The 24,061-nt window shown below is 38.1% G+C and overlaps 2 protein-coding genes across 2 annotated transcripts in view; one reads left to right on the top strand and one right to left on the bottom strand.

Annotated features, from left to right (window-relative positions):
- Window positions 1–16,566, top strand: part of LOC109984428 (doublecortin domain-containing protein 2) — a 28,863-nt gene extending 12,297 nt beyond the window's left edge. Inside the window, exons 8-9 of the mRNA XM_065958091.1 lie at window positions 10,377–10,447; window positions 11,625–16,566. Coding sequence (XP_065814163.1) covers window positions 10,377–10,447; window positions 11,625–12,413 — 860 coding nt within the window. The 3' untranslated portion in view covers window positions 12,414–16,566. The remainder of the gene's footprint in view (window positions 1–10,376; window positions 10,448–11,624) is intronic.
- Window positions 16,417–23,615, bottom strand: nrsn1 (neurensin 1). Its single transcript, XM_020634544.2, has 6 exons — window positions 23,465–23,615; window positions 20,280–20,395; window positions 19,979–20,071; window positions 19,730–19,848; window positions 19,041–19,228; window positions 16,417–18,887 (listed from the first exon to the last, which is right to left on the bottom strand). The coding sequence occupies exons 2-6, from the start codon at window positions 20,376–20,378 to the stop codon at window positions 18,784–18,786; spliced, it is 603 nt and encodes a 200-aa protein (XP_020490200.1). The 5' UTR covers window positions 20,379–20,395; window positions 23,465–23,615; the 3' UTR covers window positions 16,417–18,783.
- Between the last annotated feature and the right edge of the window lie 446 nt (window positions 23,616–24,061).

Raw genomic sequence — 24,061 nt, forward strand, 5'->3', positions numbered from 1 at the left:
CTAAGGTGCTAATGTTTTTGCTCCCCGGCCCTCGGGACTCTGAACATGGGCACTTCAGAGCCTTAGAGAGAGAGTCAGAAGCGAGCCGGTGCATGGAGCGGCAGTACATGAAAACAGACACTTTTTTCAAACTTTAGCTATTGTGAACATACTTTAGTAGGTACATAGATTAAATATATGAACCCCAAAAAGGGCATAATATGGGCTCTTTAAGTGAGCCATGAAATGAGCCATGAAACCTCAGAGTTTCAGGCTCAGTTGTGTCTAGCACTGAGATCAGACACTCATTACGAATATTTACTGAGATAATCAATCATTTTAGTATCAGGTTTTATACTCTGACATTTTTTGCAACCACTGTGGTCACTTCCTGCTGGTCATCAGGGAGGATGCAGGTTTGATGTAGTTTCCATAAAAGAGTTTGAAGCTAGATGCTATGTGCTGTTCTTATTTACAGTTTATGACTTAACGTTTGTGAGTTCTGAATTCCTAGTTGTACGTTTGGCTGACTAACAAATTCAGTCCATACCTGTTAGCTGCTAAATTTAGCATTGTCATTATGTTGTCTAGCTTAGCTTCTCACTACAAACACAGTGTTTTTATCACTTTTGTATAGTGATGTACTGACAGCGTGGAGTTTTTCTGTTTTTCTGTGTATTATTCTGCCTCTTGGGAAATCCTGCCCTGACTGGTTATGAGGTAAACACATCCCATTCTGGTGCCAAAGGGAACACATCCAAAAAAAAGTTGTCAGACTGGCAGCTGCTGTGGAAAGAGCACAGCATGAAACCCACACTGTTGATATCTGGTGTGCTGGAACATTGGAGTGAAAACAAAGGATTATTATAAAGGTGTCATCTTATTACAAATACACCGAGACAGGCATTGAGACAAACAAGGAAATGATGGAGAGAGTGAGAGAATAGAGGAGACAAATAAGACAGAGTGACCCTGTAACTGGAGATTCTCCCTCTCTGCTCTGTTCGGACTCTGTTGTGACAGGACGGTCGGTTTTAGTGTGTGTGTGTATGCCAGCCCCATTATTCACTGTCTATCAGCTGCTGGGAAGCAGACTGAGGATAACTCCAGCAGTTTCTGTCTGGTTTATTGTAAAGCTTCTGACTTTTCTGCTTCATTAGAGTGAACACAGCAGTGAGTGACAGCAGAGACAAGGGGGAGGCAGCGCGACAAGTCATGCAGTAAAGGTCATGGAATGAATTTGAACTCGCTATAACAAAGACATTTGGCTTCAAAGACTTAACCAACAAGACACATTGCCTGTTTTATCGTGACCCACATACTTTATGTATTATTATTATTTATAGGGGAATTATTGTTCCCATTTAGCCAGTGTTAGCTTTAGCTTTCTGAAACACAATCACACTCAGGCTGTGGGTAACTAATTAGCAACTGTTGCTAACCCTGAAATAGAAATAGGATGTTTATCAGTGTTGTTTCTCTCCTTTGTGACCAGTTCTGTTGATGGCTCCCTTAAGAAAGAGGGAAACATTTGGAAGAGGAGCAGGAGAAAGAAAAAGAGAGATGGAAAAAGAGGAAAGTTTTGACAGAATAGGGGACATAGGATATAAGGAGAGAGAAAAATCTAAGAGTTATAGAAAATGGAAGAAATGGTTGAGACGATGAAGGAAATAAGGAAAGATGAATAAAAGAATACAAGTGAAATCGAGGAGTGAACATGATGAATAGCCTGAGATGGTGCAGCATGATGTGAAAAGAAGGCCTTGAGATGTGGAAGGTTAGAGGGGAGGGTGGGGTTTGGATAATTGCCTTTCATTTAGATAATCTCTCCATTTAAAGTCATCAGAGCAGAATTTGACTTGCCTTTGCCCCTTGCTGGGGCCAAATTGCAAATCTAAAAAATCAACAAAAGAACCTTGTACTTCAAGGAGGACAGACAGACAGACAGAGAAAAAGGGGTGGACAAGAGGAGGGGGGGGGGGGGGGGCAACAGAAGGGGAATAATGAGGGGGTCTGCTTAAAGGGTTTTCTGATTGATTATTTTTAGACACCAACATACTGTATATACCTCTCTGAAGGAAGGGAACACACTGTTTTTGAGCTTTTTATTTGCAAAATGATGTATACCTTCAAAGTCGACTCTGTACATGATGAATACCTGACAAATCTGGAAATTGCTCCTCTTAACAGGGAAATAATTATAGCACTTTGAATTATAACACTGATATTCTGAAGCACCTCACTCCATCAACATATAACGCGATGTAGTATCTTCATGTTCATATTTGTTGTTGTGTGTGTTTCATTTTGTAATTGTTGTAGACTAAGCCCATTAATTGAGTGGGAAAAAAAACTACATTCTAGAGGAGGATGATATGACTGTGGTGATAGACTTCTATGACTATTCAAATAACCCAAAACCATTTCTTTCCTTCACTCCACTCAAAAACAACATTAGAGGGGGGGAAATAAGAGAGTTTATTCAATTGATGAAAAATATATTGTCCCTAAAGAGACAAAATAACGTGATTAACTGTGATTAAAATAAATGCATACATTTCAGACATTAATGAATTGCAATTAACTAGTTAATGCCGACACCCATAATTTTTAAATGACATTGAATCACATTTATCCTGGGAGATATTTTGAAAATTACCTTAAAACAGAGCAACACAGAAAAAAAATCGCTCAAAAAATCTTCCAGCAAGTCCAGATAATTACAGATCCATAGCTTTCTTCAGTAGGATCAGGATGTGTATCACAGCAGAGCTAGCCATGGCAGCTGAGACCAGGTCAAGGTGGTTGTTGCTGACAAGAGCGTGCAGTAGGAACCTTGTCACCAGTGAAGGCTTAGTTAATCTTTGCTGCCCCACTCAGGCGAGGCATACAGCGGTGAAACGCTTGTGACCCTGAGCTACCAGCTGAGATTGCTGAAGGATTCCCTATGGTACAAATGCTCTGTCCTCCCCTACCATCAAGGAATATCACTGAGGGTAGTTGAATCTTATCACCCTCATTTCATATGACTCCTGAAGTTTCTGCTTGTAACAAAGCATCACCTATGATTTTAGAGTCATTTTACATTTTCAATATTTCAGTCAGGTTCATCTCGCATTTAGTTCACATGCCTAAGTCTGTTGAAGGTGAGTCTCAAACTGTCAGGACTTCCATTTAAAACTTGCTTTTCATGTACTAAGCTCGATCTTTTAATGTGACAGGAGCCATTTTAATTTCTACTACATCATAGATCCACATTATGTCCCGTCATCTTATTTTTTAACATAGGAAGGTTGAGGTCAAGGAAGCTTTAAGCAGTGTTTTTAGGAAAAAAATAAAATCATTTAAAAAGGTCAAATTCCAAAAATATCTTGTACTTTGCAAATTAAACGTGAAGACAGGTAGACTGCTGCCTATATACGCATGTGTGTGTGTGTGTGTTCCTGCGTGCCTTTCCACATGCACAAGCCATCCAGATCAACCTTCTGCCTCTGGTGTCATAAAATGTGATGCTGCCTTGGGGAATTAGCCTTGTTAGCATATGTATCTCTAATTCCTGTCAGAATGGAACAGGGTTCAAAACAGCATCGGGAGGCAGGAGACATGTGCACAAAGAGGCTGTGTGTCTTAAATCTTGTGCTTGAGCTCAGCAGCAACGGATGAGAAATTGCAACATTTCAAGCAATTTTTTTTTTTCTCCTTGCCAAGTTCTCAGAAAGTGAACACTGGTTTAAAAATATTCACATGTGGGTTATGTGCAGCCTCTTTTTTTATGAACATTTTTGTGTCACATTTCAGAAAACACGGCCATCTTTCCCAATCCTTCCTTCACTCATTCTTCACCTCCTTTTAATCTCTCCCTTTTCACTTCGGCAGAAAAAGGTTCTTCATGACCCTTTGATGCAGGATTACTGGATTAAAGAGTGGGGTGGCTGTACTAATCTGTCACATTAATCTGCTAACAAGTGTTTCAGCTGTGACATACAACAGTGCTGGCTGTGACATCTAAAGTATAGGGTTAGGTTAACATGTGACAACTTAGGTGACAAAATTTTCGTCATTTCTGTCACCTCTAATCTAGCTGGTATTCTGTTTTTTGTAGTTTTTTTTTTGTTTGAGCTGGTGTGGAGGAGTTGTGATAGGAGTCAGCATCTGTAGGGTTTAAATCAGGCTTGACACTGAAACAGCTCTGACATTCAAAGAGGGAGGCAAAAGTAAATATGGAATATTTGTGTTGACATGCATTGGAGCTGGGCTTCAGAGGGTATCTAAAGGTGCTGTGTTGACAGACAAAGTACTTTGTGTTCATCACTGTCGGTTTACATGCAGTAAATGTTATACAATCCTGTCACTTAGTAACTGTTTAATTCTGTATTATACTGCTCAGGGTATGTCAAAGTGGTCAAATAAACCGTGCTGCAAATTGCATTTTAGAATAAGAAAATATCCAACCAAAAAGATTTGTAGTGGAATAATGTGTAGGGAACTTCTATGTAATCATTTCTGGTCTTCCTTCATTGAAACAGATGAAAAAATGAATTTTACACTTAGTCATATTGCTATAGTTAGACAGGAATACAACTTTTATCTCATAAAGACACAGGATGGTATGGTTTCAGGCAACTGTAGGAAAATTGAGAGAGAAGAAACTCCACCAATGATTTTGAAGATGAAATTATTTCACTGAAGCCATGACCTTTATAAATATGACTCTGCCTGTCTGAGTGCTACAGTGTTAAGCAGAGCTTTCCTCTGATTTAATGTCAAAGCTATCTAAGCACAGAGCTGCACACATTGTAGATAAGAAGGATTTTATATACAGGAAAAGTCTGCCACTAAGATATACAGTTCAGAATCCATTTAGTGTGATGACTCCTGGAGAGAAAACATCAATGCAAAGGATTACTAATAAGAAAAGACGATCACAGGGGACATTACTGCTGTATTTATTCTTCTTAAACATAATATAGGACGAGCTGTAATCTTGTACAAACGCATACAAGATGATGATGATGACGACATTCTAGCCAGCATCCAATCTGCTCATTGAAGGGAGGCTTTTCACCCTCCTGTCACCTACACACTTACTGACATCTTTTGTCATTGGGGTCAATTTGACCCCAGCAATTTAAACCTCGAGAAAATGATTATAATTAAAATGGTTACCCAAGTGTGTCAGGTACTTTATGTTTGTTTGTTGACTATCTGAATAGCCCTTTGGATAAAACATGCCCCACCCCCCTTATACATTCAGAACCCCTGTTACACGACTATGGAGAAATATGCAGATCACTATAAAATCTCACTTTGAAAGAGATGTCTTTTTGGTGTTTTAATGGCTTTATATTATTTCATATTTAAGTACATATTTTTGTTATCTATAACATTTGGAATAAAAAAAAAAATCTGTTATCAAGAATAGTAGCATGTATAATGTTCGGGGTCAATTTGACCCACAGGAATAACAAACACAATTTCAAAGAATTTCTTGATTTAAAAAAAAACCTAGACCGAACACCACACAAGGGTTATTCAGCCTGGGGTCAAATTGACCCCAAAGAATGCCGATGTGTACAACATGTGTATAGGACATTGAGAACATCTCATCATGTTCATTTTATGTTTACTTAGTTGTCCCCTTTAAATTAGGAAAAGTCATTAAATATGAAGCAAAATAAATGATGTCATTCATTTATTTTTTGAGACATTAAACATTGAATGGTGTCAAAGAGTGACAACGAATTGCAATCTAAGAACAATGTTGGATTTAAAGAAGACATATTTGTAAGAAAAAGACACTTTTCACTCTTAGTATGAGTGAAAATGTCATCCAAAGCCACATAAGTCCTCGTATAACCATTTGCTGTGCTCCTTGTTAAATGTAAACTGAACCTTGTTTGTAGAATGAATTATGTACCACTTGTTTTACAAATTCTGATTCCTTCTTTTTCACTAAGTTTGCAAGCATCAGCATTACAAGTATGATAAATTGATATGATAAGTTGGAAGTCCCTGATCTGTGATATAGTGCAATATATTCAAAAAAAATAATCAACCTGATTTTTGCTACGATTATGGTATTTTTTTGTGCCATATAAACCTAATAAACATATTGTATGTTATAGAGAGAGTGCCACATGAACAAACACAATGTTCAGTCATTAGATTTCTCACTACAGCGGATTGTATTTGTGGTCCTCACATTACTATAAACTCTGTACGAGCTGGCGCTTTTCTATGGTGACTGGTTGTACAGTCTTTACATTTTTTAACAAGGACCTCTGTCAGTGACTGGAGCACACTTGCTGAGCTGCAACATTTCATAATTACAATTAAGAGTTACTACCCATGTTGTTTTACACCCTGCCATGACTGTGCCTGAGTGTAAATCAGCTGAGTGGGTTCAATCAGCTGGGTGAAGATAAGCTGTATACTGTACTGTATATGGTGATATATAAGGCATGATCAAGACATGAGTGTGTATGTTACTCTCCACTGCTAATCCACTTAAAGTGAAATTGGCTGGTGGAGCATGTCAACGATTTTTCCTCACTTCGCTTTTGTTGCATGAATACACTATGTTCTGTTAAAACTGTGATTTGTATTTATTTAGAGCTACAGCCTCTTCCATTCAGGGATTGATTTTTGTTGAAGTGGCTTTGAAGGAACAGAAAGAGCCGGTACCACAAAGTGCTGCAATCATATTGACCGTGGCATACAAAGCATTTCCAAGTACATATCTACCCAGAATGCTTGTGAGGCAGGTGTTAACCTGTCAGAGTCCATAACGCCAGATTGCCTTATGGTGCATAGCAGGAGAAAGAAATGATGCAATAAAAAAGTGCATCGCACTAAGCTGTGGTGATATGAGGCATGATTTTGTTCAGCAGTCTTTCCTTTCAAGCACTGTGTTGGCTTTACAGCCTAGTCTGGTTAACTTAATACTCATTATTACTACTAGTATTAAAGGTAATGGCTAGACACCAATACTCTCCTGGTGTTATGCTCATTAGAAGGGCAAAAAGTGGAGTACAAAAGAGAATATCTTAATTATTGCAATATTTTTGTTTTTGAGATTTTTTATTTTCCAAATTGAATATGCTTTTTAAAAAATCACCAGACTATAGGATTCAACATTATTTAGATGTATTCTCGCCTCTTTTCCCCGAAGTGTAATACTGATAACGCCTATCTTCTTACGCTAGAAAAATGATGAGACGCTTCCTGAGAATCGTTAAGTGAATGGCTTGCACAACATTAAAAGCAGCAGATTCTCCAGCACACTGACTCCGAGGCTGTTAACAGAAACATACATCCTCATTTACCTGTCTGTGCTTCCATTTATATGAAGACAAAATGCATTCATGCTCTAGTCGGAAACAGCTTTCCTCTGGAGTCAAGAACATGATTACACTGGATGGCTTTTACTCAGAAATGCGCCCTGGAGGAGTGGAATAACTTTAAAACATCATATTAGATTCCTGCAAGGAATGATTGCACACTCTGACTCTGCAAAGAAAACACTGTCTTAATGCACATCACAACATCACTATGACAGTGAAAATGTTTATTTTTCAAACTTTACAGTTTGTATGAATATAAGATAATTAGTGACACAACTTTGTGTTCTGCAGAAGAAATGAATATGAAGACTCGTCTGGTAGCTTGCACTGTGTTGTGACGGTTCAGATTCAGGGTTCATCTGAGAGCAGTTGTCTCTCCTGCGATACAGATCATTGTTTTATTTATCACGTTGATGAATGTACTCCATACATATTTCATTGAATAGTATTTACATCATGTTACCTGGTTTAAACTGCACTCTGGATTCCCCTGGCGTGTTGGGGTTACTGGAATTGGATGAGCACATCAAATGGAAACACAGATCAAAGCAATGCAACACAATATTGTGCAACTCTGTGTATCTAGGGATCACAAACAGCCTGCTTTTTGTTTTACAGAGCAGGCCCCTGAAACTAAATTCCTGCAGCAGTAAAGCCATATATATGTGTTTGTTTAGCTCTAATGGGAGAGATGGAGTCTGTTTGTTGAGGAGTGGGAGGTTGTTTTAGTTCACTCTCTGCTATCACTTCATCTGTGGTTGAGTTTTATTACAGTTCGGTGAAACAACAGTCATTTATAACTTTAACTTCCACAAGGACGGAAGCAAAAGCCATTCATATGAGTAATTATACACAATTACACATGCATTCTTGTTTTAGTTAATACTGAGATGAGATGTTGTAACACCGCTGAAATGTGAGTGTGTTTCGTCTGATAGTAAAGACGACCCATGCATGTGTTTACACAAACTTGCACGCATATACTCAAAAACAGTCTGATCCTTTTGCAAATCCTAGAACCCAAATCTATAGGATTTAATGAAGAGCAAGGAGCAAAGAAGGCGCAATTCTAAATATTGTGTTTAATTTGATTAAGCATTCTCATGAGCCGATGCCTCATCCTCAAATCAAGTTAGGATGTTTAGAGTTGCAGAGGCTCATCCACTGCTTACTGCTTACACTTCATCGCTCAGCCCTCACTGCTCTTAATGAATGCGGCGATTTCCATAAAATATTCTTAAAGAGGTCCGTTATTATTACCATAACGTTTCATCTCCCACCATAGCTAAACTTCAATCAGTTTTGCATTTGAAATGCATTAAATGTCTCCATAAACTCCTCTAATCTGTACTGGAGTCATTTTTCTTCTTTAACTGTGTGTATGGAAAGGGAAACTAATATTAAAGACATTAATTACACTGTTCTCTTCTTCTTTCTTTTTTTTTTCCTGCACTCGTTTGGCGCTTGGTTCTGATTGGAAATTTCAGTCTCATCCGATGCTTCAAAAAACAAGTGTGTAATTATGTTGTTTATCAGAGCGTGGAGTTGTATTGCTCTTATGATGTTTTAGGTTAATTACTCAGAGGCTTTTGATGGACACATGAAAACTTTAAATAAATAAAAAGTGTGTTCATTTTGCAGTCCGGCACACATGCCTTGTAGTGCTGATACCTTCAATAGAAATAAACATGTTTTTGATGTTTTTAGTGTAAATGATGTCTTCATTAAAATCCCCAAGAACCAAAGTATCATTGTGCTGCAGATCAGATGGGGAATGATGACAATGGAGTGTTTCCTCTGGGGGATTTGTGACAGATATGTTCTGTGTAGTCTTGCAGAATGTGAGTATGGTTCATTAGATTTATGTTTTCTTTGTTTTTTTTGTTTTCCTTTTCTCGCAACCAATCTGCTAGTCGCAGGTACTTTATTCATTCCTAAACCATTATGTGGCTAGAATCATATTGAATGCAGCTTGCAACAAAATGTTATAAATTCTGAAATTCAGAAAAGCCTATTTAATGGATGAACAAGTAATTTGTCCATAATCAGAAAAAAAAACGTTTTTGGTCAAATTCTATATAATATTTTAAGCCTATGTGTGATTGGATTGGTACAGAATTCCTTAAAATCAAAAATGAAGGCAAAACATCTACCTTAATGTACATGTAGTGATCATTCTTTTGCTAGTACAAAATGATGTGTTGGTATCAAATTGGTATTCTGAAGCTTTTTACTGGACTTGCTTGCTGTCCCCTCCTGCCTTTTCCTCTTGAGCTTATTAAATGTTTTCTTGTTCTCCCTGGCACTCCTCCATTGTCTGGGGGAGGTTGTTTACTTGCCTGAAGTAGTCGTCAGTTGTTTTTTTTACCTCTCCACCACCAGGTGTCACTCTTGTGCTGTGTTTGTTCAAGAGCTCTCTGCACAGAGCATGTATAATTTCAACAAGTCACTTACTTGAGGAAAATGAGAGCTCCTCTTATTAATCTGAGTGGTTTTATGATTTCTAAGAACGATGTGATTTGCTTTGACTGATTAATTCAGGTATGAGAGTCTTACAAAGCAGTCAGCACATAAAGGAATATTAAACCAGTGACAGTACAAGAGCTACAGTGGACAAAAGTTGATGGTATTTGGGCTTTGTCTTAATTTAATCTTAATTAGCACGCACAGGGCCTATTTTGAATTGTTTTATGTCAAAGTAAAATACACAATCTAATGCAGCGGTAGCTTGAATTTCTTTGTCATTTAATTACACAAATTGTGTAGTGTGTGACGCAGATCTCTTATCTTTTAACATCTTTGTTTTGTAATATCTGGACTACAGTTTGTTATGTTTTTTTAAACAAATGTGAGATTAAATGTTAAGTAGATGACACCGTTTATTCACCTGCATGTTCTATAAACCCAAACAAGTCCATATAGGATGCAATATCACACATCAGGATGAAACACGTAGATATAGCCGCATGCCATTCAGTCACACTGGACCATTCTGTAAGCAGTTTCTTTAGTCTTAAAGAAATATTGTGCTATTTTTATTTTCTCTGTTCACAGATCAGCTGGAATCAAAGGCTGATGATGGAAACTCTGAGGACAACTCCCCTCAGGAGCAGTCAGTGGAAGAGGTAAACATACTTTAAGTGTACATGATAGACTTTTAAAGGTACAGACAATGGCATCTTTGTAAGGAGACCTGTTGATTGGGATCAAAGAATGCAGACACCTTTCCTTAAATAATGATGTTTGTTCAGTTTTTTTTATTCATTCTTTCTTTCAGCAAACCTAACAAGTATTGCATAATGACGTGTGTATTAGTCTGCTGTAGAGCACGACTTATATCAGACAACTAACACCTAATGAGCTGAGGCTCTCTCCCTGCTGAAAACTGGTTTGCTAAATCTGTCACTTCTTTTAAATCTCCTCAGAAATCATTCTAATCATATATTTATTTTTGTGCTGAAATGCCTATTTAAAGGCAGGGTTGGTCATTTTCTCTCAGATACACTTTTTTAAGATTTTGGTTGAAATTGTCTTAAGGTCCTGACAGATATTAATAACTCATGTGCTCTGAAAAGGGAACGAAGAAAATGTGTCATCTGTAGCATTTGTAATCCTGTAAAAACTTTGACCAATGTCTGCCACGAGGTACCAATCTGATGAACCAACCAATCAGGCCTCCCTGTCTCCCGGCTTGTTCTCTACCCCATGCATGCACGAGCTCACACTCAAAGCATGAGCTGAGGTCCGCTTCTGGACCATCGGCGCTCGTGCATGTAAGTGAGTAGTCTGGCTTTTGAGGGAGCACAGAGGGGAGGGGGTGGATGTAGACGGATCACTGAGGGAAAGCTACTTCCAAAATCATGCTAGTTTTTGAAAAATTACAAACCCTGCCTTTGACTGTTTTGTCTCCTTAATGCTTTTAAATGTATAAAGTATGTTATTATAACACATTTATTATGCATATTTGTTTTTATTAACATTTAAGAACAACTCTTTTGCAAATACATCATTAAACCTCCATAACATGTTAATTAATAACTATTATTAGAGAGGCCCTGTTGTAAGATAAGAAGCTGCTGTTTCATCACTTTGTCTTGCATATTTAAAAGATTCCTAACAAAAAACATGTACACATTTTTTTATGCTTCCGCTCCATTCATTTTGTACTCTCTTTATAGAGCTGTCTCTCTTTTCACAAGTAGGTCACATATAGAGAATAATTTTAAACAATCCCATTACACTGTATGCCTGTTAAAATATTTAGAGCTATAAATTTGTCTCTTTGGCGTGATTGCATTACAGAAACCTGCAGATGATGATACAAAAGCCGCAGAGGAGACAGGAGAGGAAAAGGAAGAGGCTGCTGATAAGAACACGACAGAAGAAGAAGCTTCAGTCAGCAAAGAAGAACATGAGGAAAACCAGGATATAAATGGTGAAAAGGGGGGTAAAAAAGAGGTAGAAGCATCTCCGGGACTGGAGGAGAAGGAGGTAGAAGAAGAAATAAAAAATGAGGTTACAGATGAGGAAAAGGAAGAGGTGAAGGGCGAGGTGCAGAGGTCCAGAAGTAACAGTGATAAGACTCAGGATAGTGAAGAGGAAAAGGATATAAACCATAGATCTTCTGAAGGTGAAAAGGATGAGCAAGACACAAATGTAGACGAAGAGAAGCAAGATAAAGAGAGTGGAAAGGGGGAGAAGAGCAGAAAGGACCAAGTTAATGATGTAGACACGGGGGAGGAAGAGAAGGAGACCGAAAACAGCAGTGACCCGGGGAAGACCCGGTCAGATAACGATACAATAGAGAACGATAAGAGAAGGAGCAGCAGTAGCAACAGTAGCCAGGACCAAGACAATGCAAGCAGAACCAAAAGGGGGGGAACCAAAGATACAGGAGAAGAAGAGATGAAGGTGAATGGAGGGGTCAGTGAGGATGATGAGGAGAAAAGTGAAGCAGAGCTGGACTTTGAGGAGAAAGATACAGCCATACGCGAAGATGCCTCGGCAAACGGAAGGAAAGAGGAGGACGATGGTGAAGAGAATGAGGGCAAAGGGAAGGATCAGGAAGGAAAAAAAGAAACAGCAACTTAAGGGTTAAGTTGTGATGAAGCAATACTTTGCAATACATATCAAATCGAATGAGAATGGCAGAGCTAATTCCCAGAAAGCAGAGCATGAATGATGAAGACATATTTCACTTAATGGCCTTGTAAAAAAACTGCAATCTTAAAGACGCAGTGTCCAAATATGAACAAGTTAGAAGCTTTGAACATCTGTTTGCTTATTGATGCACAGAAATATTATCATGATTTCAGGTATGTATTCTTTAACTATTTATCAAAACATTATATACAACTATCATGTGTGAAACAGATAGAACAAGTAAAGTTTGTAGTTGTTTAACAGACAAAAAGAAGAGAAAGGTGTAGCAATCTATTCATTAAGTTCTACTTTTGACTCTTGGGCGACAATAATAAATTGTCTGTCTGCACTGTAATGAATGATGCTTGAAGAGGGAAATGCAGTGATGCAAACTAAATATTTATATTTTACAGGTATGGTGATGCTAGCTGTGACTTGTTAAATGTGTTTTTCTATATATGGTATATTTGTTTATGTCCCAAAGTGTAATTAGATATGTGAAATATTTAAGCGTACAGCAAGTGTCTGAATGTTCATCTAGATTGTTTGATAATGAATGTAGTTTATAAGTCTCCTATGTAAGCTTTACCTAATTATAATACTTTATCATTTAGCCATTATAGCATATCTGTGTATTTATGTCTTCATTCTGACAGAGAATTGAAGAGAAAATCAAAGTTAGGCTCTTATTAAAACATGCTTGAATATAACAGATTTTGCATTGACTCTTTATCCTTGTCACTTCACCTGGTTGTTATTCAAAATAGAATATCAAAAATATATCAATATTTAAAGTGTGGTAATGTGTTTTATAGTTTTATAGCAGTGTTTACTATACAATGAAAAATATTACTTCAATTGGACAAGGTTTTCTAATAGTTGCTTATCTATGACATTCTAATCCCTATACTGCTGTGAGGACAGTTTAAATGCCTCTTCTTTGTTAAAGACGTTTGAATTACAAAACGTCTTCTTAAACAATTCAATGCAATGATAATTGTTATTATATTACACTATTTCCTTCCTCTCAGTCTACATTAAAGAAACTAGCAAACATGAAGTTCACAATAAAATATAAAGTGCATGGTGTGTAACATTTTGTAGAATTGTAATACAATGCCATGCTATGCTATGCTACGATGTGCTTTGATGTGTAAGGTTGTGCTATGCCATGATAACATTTTATTTTCTTATTTTAATTTCTGCTTTGCTATGCTATGCTACCCTATGCTACGCTAAGATAAACTAGGTTATGCTATGCTATGCTATGCTTTTTATATTCTGTGCAATGCTATGCAATGCTTAGCTATCCTACGCTGTAATTTAGAACTTGATATGCTTTGCTATGCTTAGCTATGCTACCCTATGCCATGCTAAATCAGTTACAGTATGTTGTGTTAGTTATGGTTTGTTATGCAATGCTATCTTATGAAATGCCAAGTTATGATTTAGTTTTTTGTGTTTTTATTGCTGAGATACTTTTTTTGTAGGCCTACTAGTTATTAGTTATAAGAGCCCATATTCTGCCCTTTTTGGGGTTTGTATATATAATCTATGTATCTACTTTTGTACGTTCACAATAGCTAAAGTCCAAAAAAAGTGTCTGTTTTCATGTACTGCTCCTCCTTGCTCCCTCTACGCTCTGAGTCCGTCAGCTACACTCTGCTGAGCCCACACTGTTAGACCCCACGTGGGCCAAGTCTGCTCTGATTGGTCTGCCGATCTGCTCTGTCGTTATTGGTCAGTTGCTCAGCACGCTTCTCGGAAATTTCAACATGAGCTGCAGGGCTTGTCACAACAAGCCAATGGGCTTAGATCAGTGATCTCACACTGAAAATGACGCCGCACTGACAAATTTTTATAGAGGGGGGCTAGAACCGAGCGTTGCATGCAGCTAATGCTGCAGCTAACAGGAGGACGTAGGAGAAGCCGTGTTTCCGCGGACTTTGAATTTTTGTATATAGAGTAACATTTAGATGTGCCTAAACATGCACAGGACACTTGGAAAACACACTAAAGTGCATATAAAACCAGAAAAAGCATAATATAGGACCTTTAAGTATTTAGTATTTATATTGCTGGAAAAAAAATGTTTTACAAAAAAATCTGCAAACAAAAAAATGTGTAACAACTGTAAAACACATGTAGCGTTGAAGGTGCAATGTTTATCTTCTAATCTTTTTTATAAGGAACTAGAATGTAGAAATAGTTAAAGAAAGCTGACTTATACTGACTTGTACTGACTTATAGTCAGAGGAGCTGCTTGTGAACAGACAAGACAAGCAACTGCTTGGGGCCCCTGGCCACTTAGGGGCCCCTGAGGGCTGAATACTTGAATACCACAGCAGTGACTCAAAATGTGCAAATTTTGCAAGACCAATGAAACCTCCCTGATTGGGGCCCCATCTGACAGCACTCACTCTCATTGCCCTGCTTTAAAAGTACGTTTGTCAATGAAAACACTTAAGGAAAATGAAGAGGAATTATTTGTTTATGAGTAAAAAAAGAAAGAGGGAGAGCATCAGGACACTGGTGGTTGTAGGGGCCGACAATTCGTTTTTTGCCTAGGGCCCAAACAGACTCTAGGATCGCCACTGCTCTTAGGTACCACAGTAAATGTGTTTTTACCTACATGTATTGTCGATGTTGCCTTGTAAGGAGTTTGCCTAACCAGTAGACTTTGTCAGCATTGTGATAATGTCAATGTTTCCGTACAATCTGATATTTAAAGCTCAAGGCAAGAGCCTGTTAGTAAACAGATGATGTCAGAGAAGAAAGATAACAACATGACAACATGATGAGCAAGACCATAGCTGTAGGTGTTTTCAGACATTTGTTGAATTGTGTGCAGGAGAATTATGTGTGCAGAAAAAATAAACTTACAGTTATATCTTATATACAATCATTTGCGTATTAATCATGTCTTAGAACCAAGGTGCAAACATATTAGCATGTAGTGCTTTTGTGTCTTTCTTGGGTAGAACTATAGGTGGGACAAGATCAAGAATATGATACACAGCATGTTGCTCTTTCTTCCCATGTAACAAGGATTCATAAAGTCACTATGAAATTGCCTCCCACAAACAGGAAGCTATAGTGTGAACTGTGATCTGATTCAGTGTCTGTGATGTCTTCACCTCCCTCTTCTCCCTGCATCTGCTCAAATTGGGATTCATGCCGTCAACGTATTGGTGAGTCACCATCCCTGGGGAGGGGGGTGGGGGGGAATGGGTGAGAGAGAGAGAGAAAGAGAAAGGGTGATATAGAAGAGAGGGAGGAGGCCGCAGGGGAGGGTGTGTGTGAGTGAGTCATATACAGCCTGACTGGTCGGGGTGATGATCCTTAAGGTGCTATTTCTGGAGCTACCATCAATTCTGTCTTATCTCCTCCAGTGGTTCCTTTTAGTGTGTGTGTGTGTGTGTGTGTGTGTGTGTGTGTGTGTGTGTGTGTGTGTGTGTTAATAAGGTTCTGAATAGCCAGCACTTCCCTTACCTGAATGGCTCTCCTGATTGATTACATTAACAGCTTCCACACAGAGTAATGAAGGCTCATCCTAATGCTCCACCATTGACAGTTTTGAGTGTTTTATAAAAAGAAAACCAAATACTCCTCTGTTTGTCCTCATTGTAGTTAAGGGGATGTACTCGACCTATCTTTCAGAACAAAAAAAAAATCCTTAAACGTAAATCGAATGTGTAACTCATTGGTTTCTCAGGCACTATAAGGATAAAAAATGTCAGTGGTTTTGCACACTTCAAATATGTGATTTCACAATGAAAACAAGGTTGAAAGCAGTGCAGAAGTACAAGAATAACATTTTACACAACAAAGAAGTACACTAAGGTATGAACTATAACTGTTCTTTAAGGTAACATGTGAATACACAAAGTTTTTTTTCTTCTTTTAATTAGCAGTTAGTTGATTTAGAAGACAAATGCAATTGTCACAAACGTTAAGCTGCAGATACTTTTATTGTGTTCTTTGAAAAATAGACATACTGTATATATAGACATTGATATATATATATATATATATTTTCTTTTCCAATCTGACCTGGATTATCAGTACAGTCACTTTTTCATTTAACGGTAGAATCCACTGTTACATCAGGACATTTAAACTAGGGACCCATTTTTCTTTGATGGTCAGATTAAAAGCAAAAAGCAAAAACAAAAGAGTCTTTCTGAATATGAAATTTTGATACAGAACTCAACTTTGGTCAATGTGAGGAGAGAAAGAATTGCACAAATCACAGCATGAAGAACTACAGGTCAGCACATTTAATCGACCCCTTAATAACACCCCGGTCACACTGGAGATTGGCTTTTCATGTTTACGGTTGGTTTGCAGCTTAACAGTAATACAAATGTTTTAATTTTTATTGTTCATAATGTGCCGTTCTTCATAGTTAGAGCTACATGTTTCTGTTGTATTTGAGACCAAATGCGTGAAAATGACATCACTGAATCATTCAAAGTAAAAGTAGAGCTACAAAAAAAAGTGGAGGTTGTTAGAATAATAGTGAAAGGTCAACTAACATGAACATTGTAACCCAGCATAGCATTCATTGATTTATTCAGTAAGTATATGGTGTTGATGTGGTGTGGATTTAAAGAGGAGATATTGATAAGAAGGGTTCTGCAACATAAATGCAGCAATGTGTGTAGGTTGATTGCACTTGTACAGTGAGTACGACAATAACATTTTATAACCAAGAAAATGTTGTTGCTCTCGATGGATTAAAAGGCAAAGAATAAAACAAACAAAAAACAACCACAAGCATGATTTAAAGTTGCATGGTTACAATAATAAAAACTATATTTAAAATATTCAAAATAATACAACATGAGATGATAAATAGCAGCGGAACATGACCGTATAGCAGCCAGTTGTGCACGTAAGTCAAAGTGTTCAAAATGTATAAAAACCTTCCTTGTTCAACATCTGTTTTACACAAGTGAATATGAAACCAGCAAATCAAAACGTTTCAGCCTTGTTCACATATGCTTTGTAGTTTCAAGTTTTTGTAAGAGCACAGGAAGGCAGTTATTATATTTAAAGCGCCTGGAGATCCAGACAGATTGAAAACAATGAGTTCCACGCTGTCAAACACGATGGAGCTGATGTGATCTCACAGGAGAGCTGGTCATGCTCCCCTCACACCCCCTCTTATGTAACATCTCTGTCACGTTGCTGCCTCTCTTGATGCTCCCTTTGCACCATTTCCCCACGCAGCACCTGTACTCGTGACAACTAGCTGAGATCATTTTTTGATGTGAAGTATTGCAACAATGCTTGGACGGATAGATGTGTGTCTACAGGCTGGTGTTTGTTATAGATAGAGAAGCGAGGGTAATCACGTGTTTCAGAAAAACAAGAGAATTAAAAACAAGAATCCATCATTAACGTCTTATTTGTATCATCTAGAAGGTAATCCCTGGATAAAGTGACAGACAATGTTGTTCTGCATGCTCTGTCTGGTTCGATGTAACTCCCATCCGTCTGTGCCGTCTCTTCTATCGATCCTGTCTGAAAACTCACTGAAGGTCAGAGGCCTAATACGGCAGAAGAAAATGTCAGCGTGAAATCTACCCTTTAAATTCTCTCCTAATCTTTTCAGGTAATCTGTAGACTTCAAGCAAAGTTTCTTCTAAGCCTCTTCTTTTCTTGGCGTGTAAAAAATAATTAAAAAGAAATATAAATCACTACATGGATTGTTATTGTGCGGTTTTGATTGACAGCTCTCACTGTGGTGATTTTCTGTGTACACAGGATACACAATGAGTATTCAGTCCATAGAGACTGAATCTGATCTTCTACACAGAGATAATGGTTGATGTGTTCATGGCTCGTTTTTGATCATTTCTGTGAATGGAGCCAATCAGCAATTACTTCAAATGGTACATCTGCTGCTCTACAACCCCCCCCGCCCCCCTAGCTGCTGTTGTATATTTATTTCTGTCTGTGGCATGTTTTCTGGGCATTTAGCTCAGAACCTGCATTGTTAAACTAAAAATTGAATTTCATACTAGTGATGTTCAAGCGAAGGAGATAAACTTTGCTCAGCTCGATCAACTCTGCGCTTATATAACCTTAAGAATCGAGCTGTAATGTCAAACAAAGCAAATAAAGATGAAGAGCCACTCCTATCAGTCATGTGAGTTGACCTTTCAAAATGAGAGAAATGCACACGGATCAACTTCCACACACACACTTGTTTCACACTCACACACCAGTTTGCACTCCAGTCAATCTTCACACATACACACACACACACACACACACATTTCTTCACTGTACGACTTCATGTGGTCTTCTGTCAGGTCTCTGACTTTGTGGTTGTTGGCTGGATGTTCTGCACTTTTGAAAGTGTGACTGGAACTTTTCCCTCGCCGGGTGTTGGCGCCCTCATTATGGGGGTACCTGGGACAAAAGCAGTGTCATTATAGGGAATGTTCATTCAAAAACAGTAAGAAATCTGTCTGTTCTTTTTGTCTGTCTCTATTTAGAGCCTGGAGTTTCTATCAGTGTGTGTCGTAAAAAAAAAAAAAAAGTCAGTTAAGATCGAGAGCTTACCGACTGTTGCGTGCAGATCGGCCAACCTCTCCTTAAATTTCTGCTGCAGATACAGCTCTTCTTTGGAGTAACTTTTAGCAAAGGCAGACAGCAGGAGACCCATTGCCATGGAGGTGCCTCCCACACAGAACAGCACGGCGCCGGTCAGCTTGCAAACATCCAGTGCACGGTTGAAACTGACCGCATGGCTGTTGAAGAAAAATTTAAGTTTTCAATTGATATAAGCATCAGCATTAATAACCTTAGATATTAAATCTGGCCCACAAAGTCAACAGTTCTTAAATACAATTAGGTATACACATAATTATGTATGTCATTTTAACGTACGTACATATTTGTGCTCCAGTGAAATGGTTTACAATAATGTGGTAGGGGGAAAAAAATTACATTTAAATAAGCTGTATAAAATATAAGAGAGACTAAGCCTTTATGTCTTTAGACTCATCCTTTTATTTTCTTATCAAGATTTATCCTTTAATCTTCTTTATGACTTCATTTAATGATCAGGCTATTTAATCATCAGTAATCATTTTAGATCTGATTCCAGCTCTTCTGTATCATTTTTGGTGTTCTGTGTGTTGCTGTGTTTTGTGTTTTCAACGTACAGGTTTCTCCAGATCTTTTCTAGTACTGTACATTAAGTTGAATACAATGCCATTGCGTCCCTCACATGTATAAACTGATCTCACCTGTCAACAAATAGGAGATCATCCTCGCCAAATGCTTCGATCCTGGTTGGAGTGCCGTAACCCACCAACACAACAATGAGGCCCACTACTAAGATCAGAGTGCCGAACACGAGACAGACCTGCAGGAGGATAATTATAGCACAGTATTAAGTCAGATCAATTATTTCAGAATGACTACTATCTAAATGACATCCAGATATCAGCAGGTCAGATGTTGTTCTATTTGATCAGGACGAATGTTAACCTCACCTTCCAGAGTAAAGAGCTCCACCTACTCGGTGATCTCTGAATCTGAAAATCTTCATCGCGTTCCCAGATGGAAGCTGTGCATTCCTCGTAAAACTAGTTTGGAGATCAGAGACATATCATGCATTAAAAATGGAAAGTAAAACCTACAAGAAATCAAAAAGTCAACAGGAAAAAACATTATCAGATGATAACAAAACGACACTGTGAAGATAAAGTGTTCTGTGATTGGAAAGGTTCATGACTTCCAGAAGCCTTTCTTGTTTATGTCCTTGTTTGTGTAACCTTTGTGAGTGTGTTGTACCTGGTGAAGGTAGGAGCGGACTCCATACTGCTGGCAGTTCCCGCTGGCTTGAGCTTGCTCACCGTAGTCCGACCCACAGATCTCTGAGCAGGAAGTCATCCTTCACATCTGTCTACCTGTGTGAGTGCACAAATACAATTATGTATGCATGAATGCATGACCAGTCAGTTGTTGTGAGAAACCACCTACACACTTGCCGTACACTTTCATACATTCATATGCACGAACATGTACCCTCACACACAGAGCTAGGGAGTTATGTAATATCACACCGAAGGCATGGTTGCCTCAGTACATTGAGATTAATGATGCATACTCTCTCTGTCTGCCGTTATTAAATAAACTGTGAAATATTATATCTGTCCTCCTCCTTGGATTCACTTTTATATCAGCTGCATACTCGAAGTGCTGACATATATATTTTCCCCATTTTGCATGTAAAAATCACAACATCAGATTTGTTTCCTTTTGCCTTGCATCAAAATAAAGCAGAATATTTGCAGTATGTTGTTTGATATAAATAAAAGACACACTGTGTAAAAAAAGGTTTGCAAATGCTATATAATTTTCAAAATGTAAATCAAGTTTTGATTTGTTGAATCTGTAGAAATAAACGTTGTCCTTAAAAAATAAATGTTTTTAAGGATCAGTAACATTCTATAGAAAGTATTTATCAAAAAGAAATGTGACTTTACATAAAACGAAAATGAAAATAAGGCTCATTGGGTGAATGTAACAAGCTGCTCTGTAATAGCTGTGCACACATTGTACGTTATATCATGTGTTTTATATTACTTTAGTGTTGCTATAAAAGATACCCTTGCGTAATAAGAACGAATAACATTAAAAGAATAGGAAACATTTGTTCCAGGAAATAACATTTTTTTCACACATTATCAATCCTCTAAGTTTCCTTTTGAGATCCAGAAAACATTTCACAGCTCAGTGCCTCTGTACAAACACACTCACACCAAATCCCAACTGCTGCGTCTGAAGCACAACAACAGTAACATACTGGGGACATAAGTGGGAACAAAATGTTGATTGTCGTGTTAGAAATGTTCTTTGTAAAATCCAAAAGAGTAAGTAATTGAATAATAATCTGTAACACAAATATATAAAGTCAAAGTTCATACACAGCGACATATGCTGTCATGACATGTATCATAAAAATGGACCAATAAACTTCCCTTTACGAAGAAGCAGTGTTGGTTACTAGCGTGACTCATCACATTTAATATCCAGCACAACTGCCAAATGAATGGCTTTACTTTAACAGGGTAAGGCACTTAATTAGGTATTAAACAAAAAAAAAACATGATCATGTCTTGGTAATTTCTGCTTTTCTATTGTTGACAGCTGTCACGACACATTCAGCTGTTTCTTCTAATGCTATTGTCAAATTAAGTTTGTATAACCCCAAATCACAAGTCACAAGTCACAAGTCACCTGTGGAGGAGGATAAATTACATGTGACACCCTCTATCCTTTGACCTTTGACTAAGGGTGGATCTCTGTCATTGAACTGATCAAATGTCAACCCGCACATCACTAGGATAAGGGTTTTAAGAATGTAAATCTTTTCATAAGATCATTTAAAAAACGGCAGGACAACGCTTTCCTGTTTCCTTTCTGATCTTCATCCACTGAGTTTGTTATCTGGCTATCCTTATAGTTGTTCAGTTTATATGTTGTTCTCCATAAACAAATAACGGAGACGGAGAAGGTCATGTTCCTAAAAAATTAACTTAACACAGTGTACTGGAAATATCAGCGTTTCAGTCCGATAAGATGACATGAATTTGATGGGTGAAATGCAGCATTCAGAAGAGACACACAGTTCCTCATGTTAATCATATTACAGCTTAATTTCTTCCTGCTGAGGAGTCTCATGAGCATCTGCCTCTGCCCAGATGTTATTAAGTCTGTCTGTATCCAAATCTGCATCTTATTCAAGAAAGCTTCAATAAAAAAAGAGAAAGAGAGACCCTTGATTATAATCCACAGTTACTCTTCAAGATAGAGAGGTTCCATTGAGGCCTATTTGCAATTTTAAACTGAACTTGAATAATTGTTGCTTTTCAAAAAGGGGCAATTATTTCCCTAAATGTGTTATTTCATTATGAAATGAATCATTTTAATATATGTGTATTTGCCTCATAAGAGTTGTCCTTGTCCTTGTGTGGTCTATTGAAACATCAACACATACAGAAACAGACACACACGTAAATGGCCATAGATATATATTAAAAAAAACTCCCTACATTTTATGTCTGACATAGGCCTTTGTAATTTAAACCAATACCATTGAAATAAATACAAAATGAAAAAGAGGGGTCAAATCAGCTTGTAGATGTACACACTGACACTTAAAAGGTCAGAGACATCCCCATTCAAATGCATCTTCTGGCATTTCTTTCCTTTTTTTTCATACTAGAGAAATAAAACTAAATCTTCCAAGATGTCGATCTATCAACACATAAATCACACACGGTTAAAAAAATGAAATCAGAATCTCTATCACTATCAAATTAAAGTTAGGATGAGCTGTGTTAAGGTTGCCCCCTAACATGTCCTTTCAGAGCCGATAGCTGTCCATGGTGCTGAGCGCCATTATTACATCTAGCCCTCAGCCCCAGCAGGAAAACACACAGACGTAATGTGTGACGCCAGTCTGATAACAGACCTCATCCATCCGTCCTCCCAACCCCCCATGAGACTCACATAGACACACAGAACGCTTTATTTTCATCGTAGAAATGCAGGCTTTACATGACAACATTTCGTTTATATCAGGTAATTTGACGTCCCACCCACCTTGAAATGTTATTCTCTAAATCAATAAAATACTCCTGCATGTACAAGCTGAAGGTGAAAGTTATGTCTCATTGGATTAAGATACCAACGCCCTGGATGCTTATCATTAACACTGAAGCGGAATAAATTAGGAACAAGGCTGCATCACAAAGTTTGAGCTAACATTTTCTTTCGACATTTCATCCCTGCATAAACGCTAATTCCAGATGTGCAAGATGATATCGCGTGCAAAGATGACCCCGTTGAAGGAACATAAGCAGAGTATACGATTTCCCGATTTGTTTTGCACAAAAACAAACAACCCATCTTTCCTCGGAGCTTCAATAGTAGCAGAATTATTCGCAAATGTGATTAAAATCGTCATTTACCTGTCATTACCAGCTCGGAGAGTGATCACTCGCTGCTGTTCCCTCAGCCGGGTCCCATCACTCTACGGTCACCTCTCTCTCTCTCTCTCTCTCTCTCTCTCTCTCTCCCTCTCTCTCTCTCCCGCTCTCGCTCTCCCTGTCTCTCTCTCTCTCTCTCTCTCTCTCTCTCTCTCCCTCTCTCTCTCTCCCGCTCTCGCTCTCCCTGTCTCTCTCTCTCTCTCTCTCTCTCTCCCTCTCTCGCTCTCCCTGTCTCTCTCTCTCTCTCTCTCTCTTTCCCTCCATCGAGGATTCAGATTTTCGAACGTCCTACTGCGCAGGCGTAACTTCCATAACAATATAGTATGATTCAATGGCGAATGTAAGGATTGGAGGGGTATCTGAAGACATCCATTCAAGACTCTAAAGTCATGTTTACATGTATTAATGGATGAATGAGATATAGATAGATAGATATAATAGATAGATGGATAGATGAATAGATGCACACACCGTTTGCAGAGTTCCAGTCACATTCCAGTTCACTCTATTTTTAGTGTTGTCACTTACGTACACTGTGGAAGTGTTAGTCACCCTCTGAAGCTCCTTAGAGGAAGGAAT

This window comes from Labrus bergylta, chromosome 8, assembly GCF_963930695.1.
Source record: "Labrus bergylta chromosome 8, fLabBer1.1, whole genome shotgun sequence".
NCBI classification, from domain to species: Eukaryota; Metazoa; Chordata; class Actinopteri; order Labriformes; family Labridae; genus Labrus; species Labrus bergylta.

Excerpts from the sequence above, each read along its gene's own strand:
- nrsn1 (XM_020634544.2), bottom strand. The coding sequence starts at position 20,378 with ATGACTTCCTGCTCAGAGATCTGTGGGTCGGACTACGGTGAGCAAGCT. Across the intron at positions 20,072-20,279 it reads TCCGCTCCTACCTTCACCAG|TTTTACGAGGAATGCACAGC; the intron begins GTACAACACACT and ends TCTCCAAACTAG. Across the intron at positions 18,888-19,040 it reads CGATCTGCACGCAACAGTCG|GTACCCCCATAATGAGGGCG; the intron begins GTAAGCTCTCGA and ends CTTTTGTCCCAG.